Source organism: Notechis scutatus, chromosome 2 (genome assembly GCF_049901735.1).
Source record: "Notechis scutatus isolate UNSWTSFEM ecotype Mainland chromosome 2, rNotScu1.2, whole genome shotgun sequence".
Classification (NCBI taxonomy): Eukaryota; Metazoa; Chordata; class Lepidosauria; order Squamata; family Elapidae; genus Notechis; species Notechis scutatus.
Genome location: NC_142010.1, coordinates 101,462,861 through 101,475,349, shown reverse-complemented (window position 1 = coordinate 101,475,349; position 12,489 = coordinate 101,462,861). Strand labels below are relative to the sequence as shown.

General features: G+C 41.1%; 1 protein-coding gene across 3 annotated transcripts in view; it reads right to left on the bottom strand.

Moving 5' to 3' along the window:
- Positions 1 to 2,029: 2,029 nt before the first annotated feature.
- ADGRE5 (adhesion G protein-coupled receptor E5) overlaps positions 2,030 to 12,489 on the bottom strand; it is a 55,259-nt gene continuing 44,799 nt past the window's right edge. For all 3 annotated transcript variants that reach the window (XM_087955592.1, XM_087955593.1, XM_087955591.1), the window contains 11 exons: positions 12,167 to 12,335; positions 11,221 to 11,334; positions 9,256 to 9,485; positions 8,946 to 9,119; positions 7,573 to 7,761; positions 6,753 to 6,970; positions 6,191 to 6,257; positions 5,594 to 5,685; positions 5,138 to 5,306; positions 4,752 to 4,859; positions 2,030 to 3,898 (listed from right to left, as the gene is read on the bottom strand). In XM_087955592.1, coding sequence (XP_087811718.1) covers positions 3,866 to 3,898; positions 4,752 to 4,859; positions 5,138 to 5,306; positions 5,594 to 5,685; positions 6,191 to 6,257; positions 6,753 to 6,970; positions 7,573 to 7,761; positions 8,946 to 9,119; positions 9,256 to 9,485; positions 11,221 to 11,334; positions 12,167 to 12,335 — 1,563 coding nt within the window. In that variant the 3' untranslated portion in view covers positions 2,030 to 3,865. The remainder of the gene's footprint in view (positions 3,899 to 4,751; positions 4,860 to 5,137; positions 5,307 to 5,593; positions 5,686 to 6,190; positions 6,258 to 6,752; positions 6,971 to 7,572; positions 7,762 to 8,945; positions 9,120 to 9,255; positions 9,486 to 11,220; positions 11,335 to 12,166; positions 12,336 to 12,489) is intronic.

Sequence of the window (12,489 nt, the reverse complement as noted above, 5' to 3'; positions counted from 1 at the left end):
ATAATGGTTGTTACAGTACTTGAATTGTATGATATCGATGACTTCTCTGTTTTCTTCTTCTTGGGCTCCTGGGTCTTTTGGTTTACTTATGTTTTGGACAGCTTTAGTAGGTTTGCGTGCTACATTAATGCCAAGGGCTTGTAATAGTTGATTGTTTCTGAGATGTTTCTGATGTAACGCAGCATTATCCTTTTCATAGCTTATGTAGATTGTGCTGCACTGGATTGAGTTGTCAGGCACATTTGATAAAGTTGTATGGATATCTATTTTGTTGGAAGAGTTGTATAGGTCAGCGGTGAGAAAATTTTGGTGGGCCACAGAGAAATCGCACCCCCAGAGCACCACCCCCCTCAAAGCAATTAATCCAGGCTGCGCAGAAACACAAAGCTGCTCAGCCCACATGGCCCGCGGGAACCCTCCCCGCCCACTCACTCCTTACCCGGCAAACTTGTCTGTTAAGTTGCTGTTTTTCCTGTTCTGCTCTGCCAGGAGATTTAGATTAGCTAGGAAGCAGGAAATGGTTGGATTTCTTGCTTTCTAGCTAAGCACAGCCCAACCTCCCTTAGGACTGAAGGTTTGCTTGCAAGCAAATTCAGTGCAGACTCACGGCAAGCAAATTTGAGAGACTGAGCTAGCCGAGGGCAGATAGATTTCTGAATGAATCTGTGATTCTGTGAGCAACTCAATCTGCCTGCCTGCTTTACCTGATTTTGGGTAAAAGTTGATCTTTTTTTATAAAAAAATTCAATATTTATATAAATATTTATAATATTTACATACAAGCCATGCCCAGCCAGTCACATGACCCCCAAGCCACACCCACAAATTAGGCCACGCCCACAGAACCAGTTAGTGGTCCCTGGGATCTAAAATTATGAGTTTGGTGGTCCCTGAGGTCCAAAAGGTTGGTGACCCCTGGGATAGGTGGTCTATTTCTTTTTTCTAGTATTTTTGGATTGCTGCAGTCTTTGTACTTGTGTGATTCAGAGAGTCTATGAAGATTCTGAGTCATCCAGGTCATGGTTGTCCCAAAGGTACTTTTTCAAGAGGCAACTGGACTTTCTGGTTTTTCTTTGAAGACATTTCGCTTCTCATCCAAGAAGCTTCTTCAGCTCTGACTGGATGGTGGGGAATGGAAGGATTTATATTCCTTGCAGACAACTAGTCATTTGCATTCTTTTAGAGAGTTATTGAGGCCACTTGGACGTTTATCTGTGTTATCAGGGTCACCTGAGTGATGCAAATGGGCGTGGAGCCTTCTTGGAACTGTTGAAAGGACTGTGTTTAGGGTGGAGATGTATCCCTCCCCCTCTTTTGAGAGAGGGCTGTTCAATTTTGATATAGAAGACATTGGGGTGGGATGCAAATATTTTTTCTACCGGTTCTGTAGGCATGGCTAGGTGGGCGTGGCCATGTGACTGGGTGGGTGTTTTTTTTTTTTTTAGCAACATCCCCCCCCCCCATGGTACTTCATTTTTTTTGCCTCCTGGGCCTCAGGGAAGCCTCCTCGGAACAAAAACAGCCCCCCAGGAGGCAAAAAATAGAGCGTGGGGAGGCTGCGCAGCACACACACCCCCGTGTGCCCCCTTTTGCCTCCTGGGCCTCAGGGAAGTCTTCTGGGTGAAGCAATAAGACAGCGGGAGGGGGGGGGGAATCCCGGCACAGCTGATCGTCAGAACAGCTGATCATCGGGAGGAGGGGAAAAAAGCAATACTGAAAGGAGTGACTGGGTGGGCGGGTGAGAATGCAGTCAGCGATGTGCGTGCCTGCGATGTCGCGCATGTGCAATAAGGACCGACTGGGAAGGGAGGGGAGGGACAGGCAGAGAGGGGTGGGGGCCAGCCAGGGGCACGATTTGCCGGTTCTCCGAACTGCACAGAATCGTAACAACCGGTTCTACCAAACCGGTCTGAACTGGTAAAATCCCACCCCTGGATGACATTGACATAGACTGAGGGAAAATGCTTTAAGAAAGTAGGTAGGTAATTGGACAAATGGTTTTTTTTTTTAAAAAAAAAAATTGAACATGTTTAAAGGCACTCTTAGAGTGAATATATTTCAAGACAGGGCAGTTACTGAAACTGAGGGACCATAGTAGAAGCATCCGTAAAATGAATCCATTCCATTTTTTCCTTCAAGTACAAATTTACACATTCCAATACTATAAAAAGGTGCATGCAAAGACTAGGTCTAACTTGTGAATAATTTTAACAGCAAAATTCAGTAGAAAAATATCAGCTGTGAACTCTGGTGTTTCGCTATTTACATGCAAATAAGACAACACCTGGAATTTGAGATACAAGTAAAATAAAAATACCAAACACTTTACAAAAAAAGTTAAGAATACTGAAAACAATTCAAGCCTAGTTGGCAGTTCTTCAATATGTTCTGGGAATGGCCACTGTAGGAAAAAAAAATCATTAACTTCATAGGAAAAAAAAAGGAAAACTGAGTCATCCTTCACTCCTGAAGATTTTGTATTTGTGTTGTTTTCTTATAAGAATATGGAAGAGTTTTTCCATCCCCGCTTCTTGAGATATTGCTTTTAACGTTCTAATCTAACCAAAGCTCTGCTGATCCCTGGAGGTGTTTCATCGAGGTAATAAAAAAAAAAAAACACCAAAACTTTTTCCTTTTCACTGGCTCAAGTTGCTACTTGTCTGAATAAACAGCATTACCTGCATGCTTGTAGCTGAGATTGCTGTATACCCTATACCCATTTTTGTCATTGCATCTTGTTACCGCATGCAGAACTCCAGGGAACAGCAGTAAAACAACATCAAATGAAAACTCTTTCTCTATTTCTGTGCTTCTACTCAAACGTGTCAGATATGAAGCAGCCCATGAGATGCTAGATTATTTAGATCTGCCTTTTGAGCTGAATCTGAATTTTGAGCATGGCAGACATTTAATGCACCAAGAAGCAGAACTATAAAATCTTTAGGCAATGGAAGCAAACTATAATTTAAACAGATTTATAACACAGGGTTACTTATACCTAAATAAGCCTGGCTCAGTGTGCAAGGTTACAAATGAAAGCTTAGTTTTCTATTAAAAATAAATAAAAGGCCTTTTACATAAAAAATTAGATCTCACTCTGAAAGGTCTGTATTTTGCCTACACCATACTATGTTTCTACATTTAGATACATTTTTTATGTGCAGGACTATTCAAATAGCCTCTAGACCTGGCTTTATAATCTCACTGATGGGCAGAATTCAAAATTTATATCATCTTTTGGACAAATATAACCACAAAGCAAAATAATGTGAAGTTCTTTGTCCAGTCCTAAATTACAGCATCCTTTCTGTTTTGCCTAACTCCTTGAACACTCTTTGATATAGCATATTTACCACTCTTGTTTCTATCTCTCTTAATGAGTACTGCAGATAATCATAGGTTTATACTTGAAAATAACTTAATAAACATTAGGGGAAGTGCTATCAGATCAATCCATAGACCGGATGAAAAAGATCATGCCTGTTATGCAAAATTCGCTTCAAAATTTTGATGCATAAATAGCCAGGCAGAAGGCTAACCAGTGTCCACGGTAAGGATCTTTTATGGAAGTGTTATATGTAGGAGTACCTTTTAAAAAGAAACGATCCTCTCTTTAAAAGAGAAGAGCCTTAGCATGAAAGAAAAGGGAACATCTGATGAAGTCCTGTACCAATATAAGATTAAGGTGGGCCCAGTTCCGGAGCTTGCTAGATGGCTCCCTGCATAGGTTTCTGGCAATTTCAGTGTCCTTATTGCAGTAAGTCTGAATCAGCAGGTAACAGTTCTGTTTTCAGCCCATATTTTCCCTGGAAATGTTTATATGCAAAGCAGCACACTTGGAATTCATTATTTCTGAAAACTGTTGTTACATTCCAGATTCTTTCAAAGTTTTGGGAGACTGTGGAAGACAAGAAAGACAGCCTTTAGAATTATCTAGTAATTGTTTGCCTCCACTAGAGTAAATATTTCATTAACTCTTGATAACAGACAAGAATTTCAATAGATTTGTAAGTCCTTCTGTTTTAAGGAAGGACATTTTCCTGTCAATTAACTTATTTATAGGACAGTGCAACCTTTATCTATAACTTTAAAGCAAATAATATGAAGCCTGTAGCACTACAGTTAATTTTTAGTTCAAACTACAGTCAATCACTTCAACTTAAATGTGAGGCATATGGCTTTTAATAATCCTTGGTTAAGTGATCTGGATTCTGCTTGATTTAGAAGCCCTAAATAACTAACCTGTTGGTAATCTACAGAAACTACTGAGATATAGTAATGTTCGGGGATCATGCTCTCTCTCTATTCCTACTTATATTGTGCAATTGGTCAGTTTTATTCTGTGTTCACACCAGGTCATCTGAATTTCCCTTTTCCTGGATCTTAGCGTTGTTTCCTATTTTCTTGACCAAGGTTTCTGGTCAGATTAATCTTTATGTCAAATGTTTTTCCCTCAATTCACATTGACATATATTCTCAAATATTCATATAAAACGACCGGAGAGATATCAAATACACCCACTTGCACCTCGTTAGAAGAAGCAGTCATTATTGGCGATTGATTTGCATGGCTTCTAAAAGCAGGATGACAGGTTCCAGGTCTTAATTCAGATCTAGTCTGAGTCTTGATTGTTTTTAAAAGGACCAAGTGGAGGAACATTAAGGCCAGGCTCGAAATCAAAACAGTATTGCAGGGCAGCTCCACACTCAGAGGGGGAATCTGGAGGATGAAACCTTTCCTCAGCTCTTACCCTTAACGTGTTGGAACCGGATGTGGAACTGAACTCTGAGTACTTGTCAGAACTCTTGGTCTTGCCACGTCTGCCCTGGCACAACCAGCGGTAGTAGTCGTCACGCACCTAGACACAAACAATAACTTTAGGAAATTCTGGTCTTTGTATCTGTTATCTTTTCACTGCTTTGCACACATCCACACCTTGATGCTTGTCTTTTTTGAGTCTTTTTTTTTTTGCCAACACCCAACATTATATGCCCAACTTACAGTGCAATGCTATACTTGTCTGCTGAGAAGTATATCCTATCATATTCAGTGTTCTTTACTCCCAAATAAATGCCCGGAAGACTTCAGCCTCTGAGTTGGTTCCCAACATATTTGCCTTTCTACAAATACAGGTACCTGTTTTTTGAGTACGCAGTGCAGGAGGAAGATGAAGAAACCCTGTAGGCTGTTAAAGATGGTGAAGAGGTAAGACAGGACAAGAGTTTGATTGCTGAACTGAAACAAGCCAAAGATCCAAGTAATGCCTAGAATACAGAGCTGTGCAATGGCTGTGATTGTGAACATCCTGTAGGAAAAGAGATTTGGGACACAACTTAACACCTGTTGCTATGGTCCTTAACCTTATGTAATGAGGGCTAGCCTTGAAACAGAATGTGGAGGACGTCTACTACATCAAACAGGGCTAGGTAACAGTCTATGCCCTAATTCTCCACTAGGATTATATTAGATGGAGCTTTTGAAAATCATTTTATTAAATAAATCATTTATTATTCAAGGGATTATTATAATCTCACCAGTTATTAATTCCTGATCTTTTAAGACACAGATGATCGCTTTTTCTTGGCTACTTACCTCTGCTTTTTCAATTTAGTCAAATCAGGGTTAATGTCGGCAAACTTCTCAGAAAGCCTCCAGACAGTAATAAGAAAGACAACAGCATTGACCTGTGTGGAAAAGATTGGATAAGGATAATCAGGCTTTGAGATGAGCACTAGCGTAAATATCACAGCTTTCCTAGCTTCCTTAATGGAAGCTTAAAGATACGAGTATTAAGCTTTTGAAAGCTGGACAGTATTAGAATTAGAGAATTCTGCTTTGACAAATTAAATCCAAGCTGTATAGTCATTTCAGTTTCATCAGTTTATTTATATCAGATATTTTTTTGGGGGTGGGGGGAAGCGTTTTAATTTGACATTAGATAAGTATGTAAGAACTGGGGTGAATGCTTTTCTATAGGAGAGGCAAAAGTTGTCCCTAACAGAGATGGATCAAGGGACATAGAGCAGGAACAAGACCACTACATCCAAAGTTAAAATACAAATAAACGGTGCCTTTAAAAAAGTTACAATAGACAAGCTGGGATAATGTTCAAAGATTAATATTTTAAGTGATTTCCCAAGGCAGAGATTAGAAGGAAGGAAGAAGACTTGAGTACACATTCAGCATTACCACGATGATGAAGGAGACAGGTCCCAGGAAGCTCCACAAGAACCCACTTTCCCTGGAAAGCCAGCAGCTGTGTAGAAAGGCAGAGGGTGACTTGTTTTGTAGGGAACGACCTATATCGTTCTTTTTTTTGACCATTCACTTAGATCTGCTCCTCTGCCCCTTTAGCAATTCATTTTCAACGTGCCTACCGTCCCTGTCCTTTTGTTTTTCTTGTATGTACCCATTTCATGTATTCACAACTATGTATACACTTGTACTTATAATCTTGTAAACAATTGACAAATCAAATAAATAAATAAAGAAAGAAAGAAAGCTCACTACAACTTATGCAGGAATGTGTAGAAGTGAGGAGGGTCATAGGGGATTTAGGCTGGCCAGGGTAGGTTCCTCTACTTGCCTGCTCAACCGCTTTACTTCACAAGCAATTCCAAAATGACATGCACCAGAGGACCTAGTGACACATTCATATTCAGGATCCTGTCACCTGTACACAATGCCCAGGTACTCTCTGGCTCATGACTGGGGGAGGGGTGGTGGTTGGGGACCCAAATTCAGGACTCACTTTCTGCTGCTGTATCCTTTGCTGTTGATGGCAGCAGAGATGCCCACCAAGACAGCTGGGGTTCCATATCCCACAAGGAAGATGTGCCAGTGTTTAAGGCTATGTGTGTTGAAGACCTGAACTACCATCACGTAGAGCTGCACACCCTCGAGTAGCATCCAGCAGAAGACGCAGAGGAAGGAATAATGGAGCAATCCAGCAACTACAGCGCATGCCGTCTAAAAAGGGAAACAAAAATTAGACTAAACAATTCTGGCAGCAGTTTCAAAATCCAGTCCACATCCTTCTTCCTAGAGGAGGACATCATTCATATTCAGGAAAATTCTCTTCAAGCAGTAATGTGATGCACTCTTCCTACTTGTTTAAGGTCCAACAGCACTCCTTAATACTTCTGCCTCTTGGCATCCTCACTGGTTTGTTAGACACTTTTATCTTGAAGGAACAAGTACAGACCTTTATAATATTAGGAACTGGACTGGACTTATTGACCATAGAAGGAGCTGTCAAACCATATTTAGGCAACTTTCCCCTATGCAAGTCAATGACATTTAATTTGGATAGTGGGAAGGAGGAACGCCCCACTATCAGCTTGGCTAGAAATCCAATCTCTCCCAAATTCTCTATTAAAGGAGAGGGAGGTGCATTTTAATGATATTTTAAAAGTGGGAGGTATGGATTCCTTTTTTAAATGCACATTATAAGGGATTGGCCACACCCAGTCTTCTCCATTAAGTGGAAGATTTTCCACTTATTTCTTTCAGCTGTTTTCCTCAGAAAGCCTCCCCCGAGTGGGTAATCAAAATCCTTAGCAATTACTTACTGTATTGCTAGATATCCCAGTGCCCAAGAAGATGACATGGGCAGCAAAGAGGGACAGGCAAAGGTGGAGGTGGATGGTGGTGCGGATACCTTGGATGGCACGGCAGAACAGGAAGGTGAGGATGGAGAAGAATAAGCAGATCAGAGACACAACCAGCCCAACCTTTGTGATGACAGACAGGCCCCAATCCTGGAGTAAAAAACCAGTATAGGCAATTAATGAAGGCAATGAATGTAGTAGAAGTCGGGTCTTGTCAACTTGAAAGAACCTCACAGAAGCTTCAGGTAATAAAAAACCAATGACTTAAACTTAACTTGCCAATATCTAGTGACAATTCTTTGATGCTTCAGCCCTTCTTATAAGAAGGGCTCAAAAATCAGACTGAAAAGGAGTTGACCAGCCCAGATCTCTGGCTGAAATGTTTTTTGTTTTTGCTTTCTGGACAGCCTCCTTTGATCGTGCTACCTTCTTAAATACCAGGAACCTGACTCTCCTTAAAGCAGTAAATTTCAATAATCTGATCAAAATCTTGGTTCTAATTTTGTCTCAATGCTTTCACTTTAGGAGTCTGTCATCTTCACTGCTCCCACGGTCTTGCTACTATTTTTGAAGTTCCATGGGCAGTGAAGGACCTGAAGGCACCATTTCCCCAATACTCTGCTAGAGGGAGAACAGGCCAGTCTTTCCACAAGCCAACCGAGTTGGCCACCTGCAAAAAAAATCTCCTCTTTTTTTCTTGCCAACTTGGGCTTGCTTTGACTTTATCTCATGACATATTTTGTCTGAGCCTCGTGTGCTTGGATGTTCTTCTATTGGAGGGCTACACTCCAAATGAGTGAGCAAACTGGTCAGCCAAGGAGAGACAAGATGATAGTGGGAGTGGAGAAATGGGTAGAAGTGCAAAAATGTATTTATTTCGACAGATGCCTCCCAACTCCAGGTTGACTCTGGAATGGTTCACAATATGAAAACCAGAGTGGTAAGTAGGCCATGGTGATGGGGATGCTACAGAAACTGAATAGCCTGAGACGCCTGCTCTCTTCTGTTTAAAAACAAAACAAAACTCTGCTATTGCCTTAAGTTGCTTTCCTCTGTTTCTAATAAGCAATTTTATACTGTAATTAGTTCAAATAACTTGGATACCTATAATATATAATTTTTCCATCTCTAACACAGCATCTTAAAAGAGATGGTGCAATTTTATAGGTAAAAGATATGAGTACTAGTACTTGTATCAGAAATGCATATTTCTTCTCTGACAAGGAACTCCAATTATGAATAACAAATCAACCCTACACCCATTTCTTTCGCTTCTCTTCCCTGACTTAAACCCATTCCTAACTTGTCTACAGTATTTTCTTGTTGGGACTTGCCTCCACATCATAGAAGGCCATGAGGACTGCAAAGCTGGTTATGTGGTTGCAGCGGCAATATGTCCTGTTGGCAGTACTGGTGTTCAGACGTTCGCACCCTTTTTGAGACCAATGTCCACCTTTGTCGGTTGGCTTCCAGAAAGCACAAATCACCTTTGCATCAGGCTTTGATTCCTAGAAAGGAAATATAGGAATACGGAGACAGGATGAAACGAGCCAACATTGTCCAATGCATACACATTTGAACTCTGCATATATATTATTGCCATTCTGTAGACCAAGAGAAGACGAAGGAGAAATGGATACTCACTGGTTTTGGATGGTTAAAGGAGAATGTGACGGGACTGCTCAGGGCAGCGGTTTCATTATGGCCTACAAAAGCAGAGACCACCTTGGACAACACTTTATATTTGGGCTTGCTGGTCTCTTTCATCAATTGTTTGGATTTTCCTACTTGTTTCCAGTCGTTTCCTTCAATATCTGCACTTGACAGGATGCTCCCTAGATTCTGGTAAGACAGGAGGCCAACAACACTGGGGCCTGAAAAGGAAAGAGTAATTCAAATGTGAGGATGCAGAAGTTACTGGGATGAGACAATCCAATGCTGGTCTACATAAGCAGGAGAAGGCAGTGAGTGAATTCTCTCTGTTTAAAGTAGCAATGGAGAGAAATAGTATCTGCAAATTCAGGTCTATGTGGGAAAATAATCTTTGCAAGCGGAGAACTAGCCCAGCAGGGAATTGGACAATCTTGGAAAGAGACTCATATAGAATTTTTTTAATACTCCTCTCTCTCCATAGTCTCATTGTACAATTCCCAGTTCATAATTATGTGGTGCTAATAATTCATTTTATTACTCTAGATATTTGTATTCTGTATAGAGTTTAACTGGCATTTTTAGGAATTTAAAGAATATATAAATAAAACATATTCAATTGCTTATTGGAATAATCGCAAATTATAATTTATATAATATAAATTATAAATGATATTAAACAATATATCCCTTGTTTATTCACCTGACTCTATTCCTTTGTCTCTTTTGTGCCTTTTCCTTCTGTGTATATATTTTCCCTGTGTTCAATAAAAATGTATATTAAAAATTTATTGTGGTCATGTATCATTTAGTTTTAAGAAACTTATCAACACAAAAACTGCCTATCATTTCTTCAAAGTATGAGAATTGCCTTTCATCAGACTGAAAGCCCGTTCAATTTAGTATTCTGTTGATAAAAATGAATACACAGATGATTCTGGGAAACACAAGCAGAAACAATCTTTCCCTTAAATTCTCTAACCCACAACATTATTTAGAAATACTTCAGAAATTGAATGCTCTATTCTTCATTCTGTCAAATATTGTGATTTTTAAAAACTACACAAGGTCTCCACTAATAGTGGTAAGGAATTCCATACATTAAATCCAACATTGTGTCCTGAACATTTTCCTAATTAAACTCCTTTGAGAAACCCTCTAACAGAGTAAGAAAAAAAAAAAATTAACAACCTTCCTCCTTGCCATTTTTAAAAACAAAACAATAACATGTCTTCACAATCCGTTGTTTTCTAGTACTTCCCTTCAAAGGAAATGCTCCCAAGATTTCCCTTCTGCTGGCCCACGTTGGTTTTTTAATCCTATTTCTCTGCCCATTCCAGTGGTGGGTTTCAATTTTTTTTACTAACGGTTCTGTGGTCATGGCTTGGTGGGCGTGGCAGGGGAAGGATACTGTAAAATCTCCAGTCAGAGGTGGTATTTGCTGGTTCTCTGAACTACTCAAAATTTCCGCTACCGGTTCTCCAGAACTGGTCAGAACCTGCTAAATACCACCTCTGGCCCATTCCCTTGGTGAGGCAACCTATGGCCCAAAGAAACCTATTTGTCTGCCTAAGTGATGCTGGGTGGAGCAGAAGAGGGATGGGTTTACAGGTCTATAAAGAAAAAGAAGGCAAGTAGAAGGAAGGCCTGAGTAAGAAAGGAAACCCTCTTCCATGACCTGTATCTCTGACAAGAAGTCTTCTGGAGTAGCCTGCTGAAAGAGCAAGTTCCACCCTCCAAGGGCATAAGTTTCTCAGCTAATTACTCCTAAGACAATGTGGCTCCCCACAGAGAAGAGAACTTCTCCCATGCCTAAAGACTGGCCCAGAAGCTTTGACCCCAAGAAGAACTTTTCCCTTCTGTTGCCTTCCCTTCAGCTTTTGTAGGCTGTTAACAGGCATATTCTGTTCTTCTCACGTCATCACCCACGCACTTCATTGAGATGCTGCAGCTTTTTACCTTCTCCCTTCTTGCTTGCTACTTCCCAGCTTACATCCATCTGTGTTTCGTTCAGCCACAGTTGCGCTAGATCTTGGCTTGTGTTGTCTGCTGTCCTGATTTCCATTGCCAGCTCTGTTACAAAAGGGAAGGAAGATGACAAGGTTAGGAAGGAACAGAAAAGGACAAGTTGGCAGGGTCTCTGAAGTAAACACCACTTTCCTCCAAATTTTCCAATTATTCAAGCAACAGATTTACCCAACAAGGGAAGGGGGAACTACCACAAAGCAGAATGAAACTGGGGAAGGAGAGCTCATTTCATATTTCAAAAGTATCCTCCTCATCCTCCTTAAACATACTTTAGGATGGGGTGAGGAATCATGGCTCTTTTATGACTTGTGGACTTCAACTCCCAGAATTCCTGAATTGAGATCCACAAGTCATAAAAGAGCCATGGTTCCCCACCCCTGCTGCAGCACAATTCCCAATCAGCCACAGTCAAATTCATCTGGAAGGCATCACGTTGGGGTGCATAAGATAACAAAGGAGATGCCTTTGCAGCACTGGTGGTATTCAGCAGGTTCTGACCAGTTCTGGAGAACCGGTAGCAGAAATTTTGAGTAGTTTGGAATTACACCTCTGACTGGCCCTGTCCCCCTCTATTCTCTGCCTCCCAAGCCCCAGCTGATCGGCTGGGTCTTCTTTTGTTGCCCTGTATACAGGAGTATGGAGCTGGAAAGCAGGTTAGTGGGGTGGGGGAAGAGAACGGATTTTACAGTATCCTTCCCCTGGAGTGGGGTGGGCATGGAGATTTTACAGTATCCTTCCCTTGCCACGCCCACCAAGCCACACCCACAGAACCGGTAGTAAAAAAATTTGAATCCCACCACTGCTTTGCAGTGGAAGAATTCCTCGGCAAGGCCAGCCATGAGGGAAATCTCAAATCACCCCAACTCTGTATACTAACCTGTGCCTGCTTTGGACCTGATTGTGGTGTTTCCATTGGGTAGGGCCAACGCAAACATCCTGAGCCAGGTTTCCATCACTTGCATTACCTCGGTGGCCACCTGGTGACTCTGCTGCTTATTCTCAGCCTCCATCAAGTTCAACAGATTGTCCAATTTGTCCAGTGTTTCCTAAAGCATGATGACACTTGTGTTTATGGGAAAAGCAATGGCACTCAAGAGACACACTCTGGCTCATTGTTAAATCCACCGTGCATAGATAAGCACAGGAATGGAGAATTTCAAGTGGGATTTTTGAGCATGTAAGATCTAAGAAATAATCTGC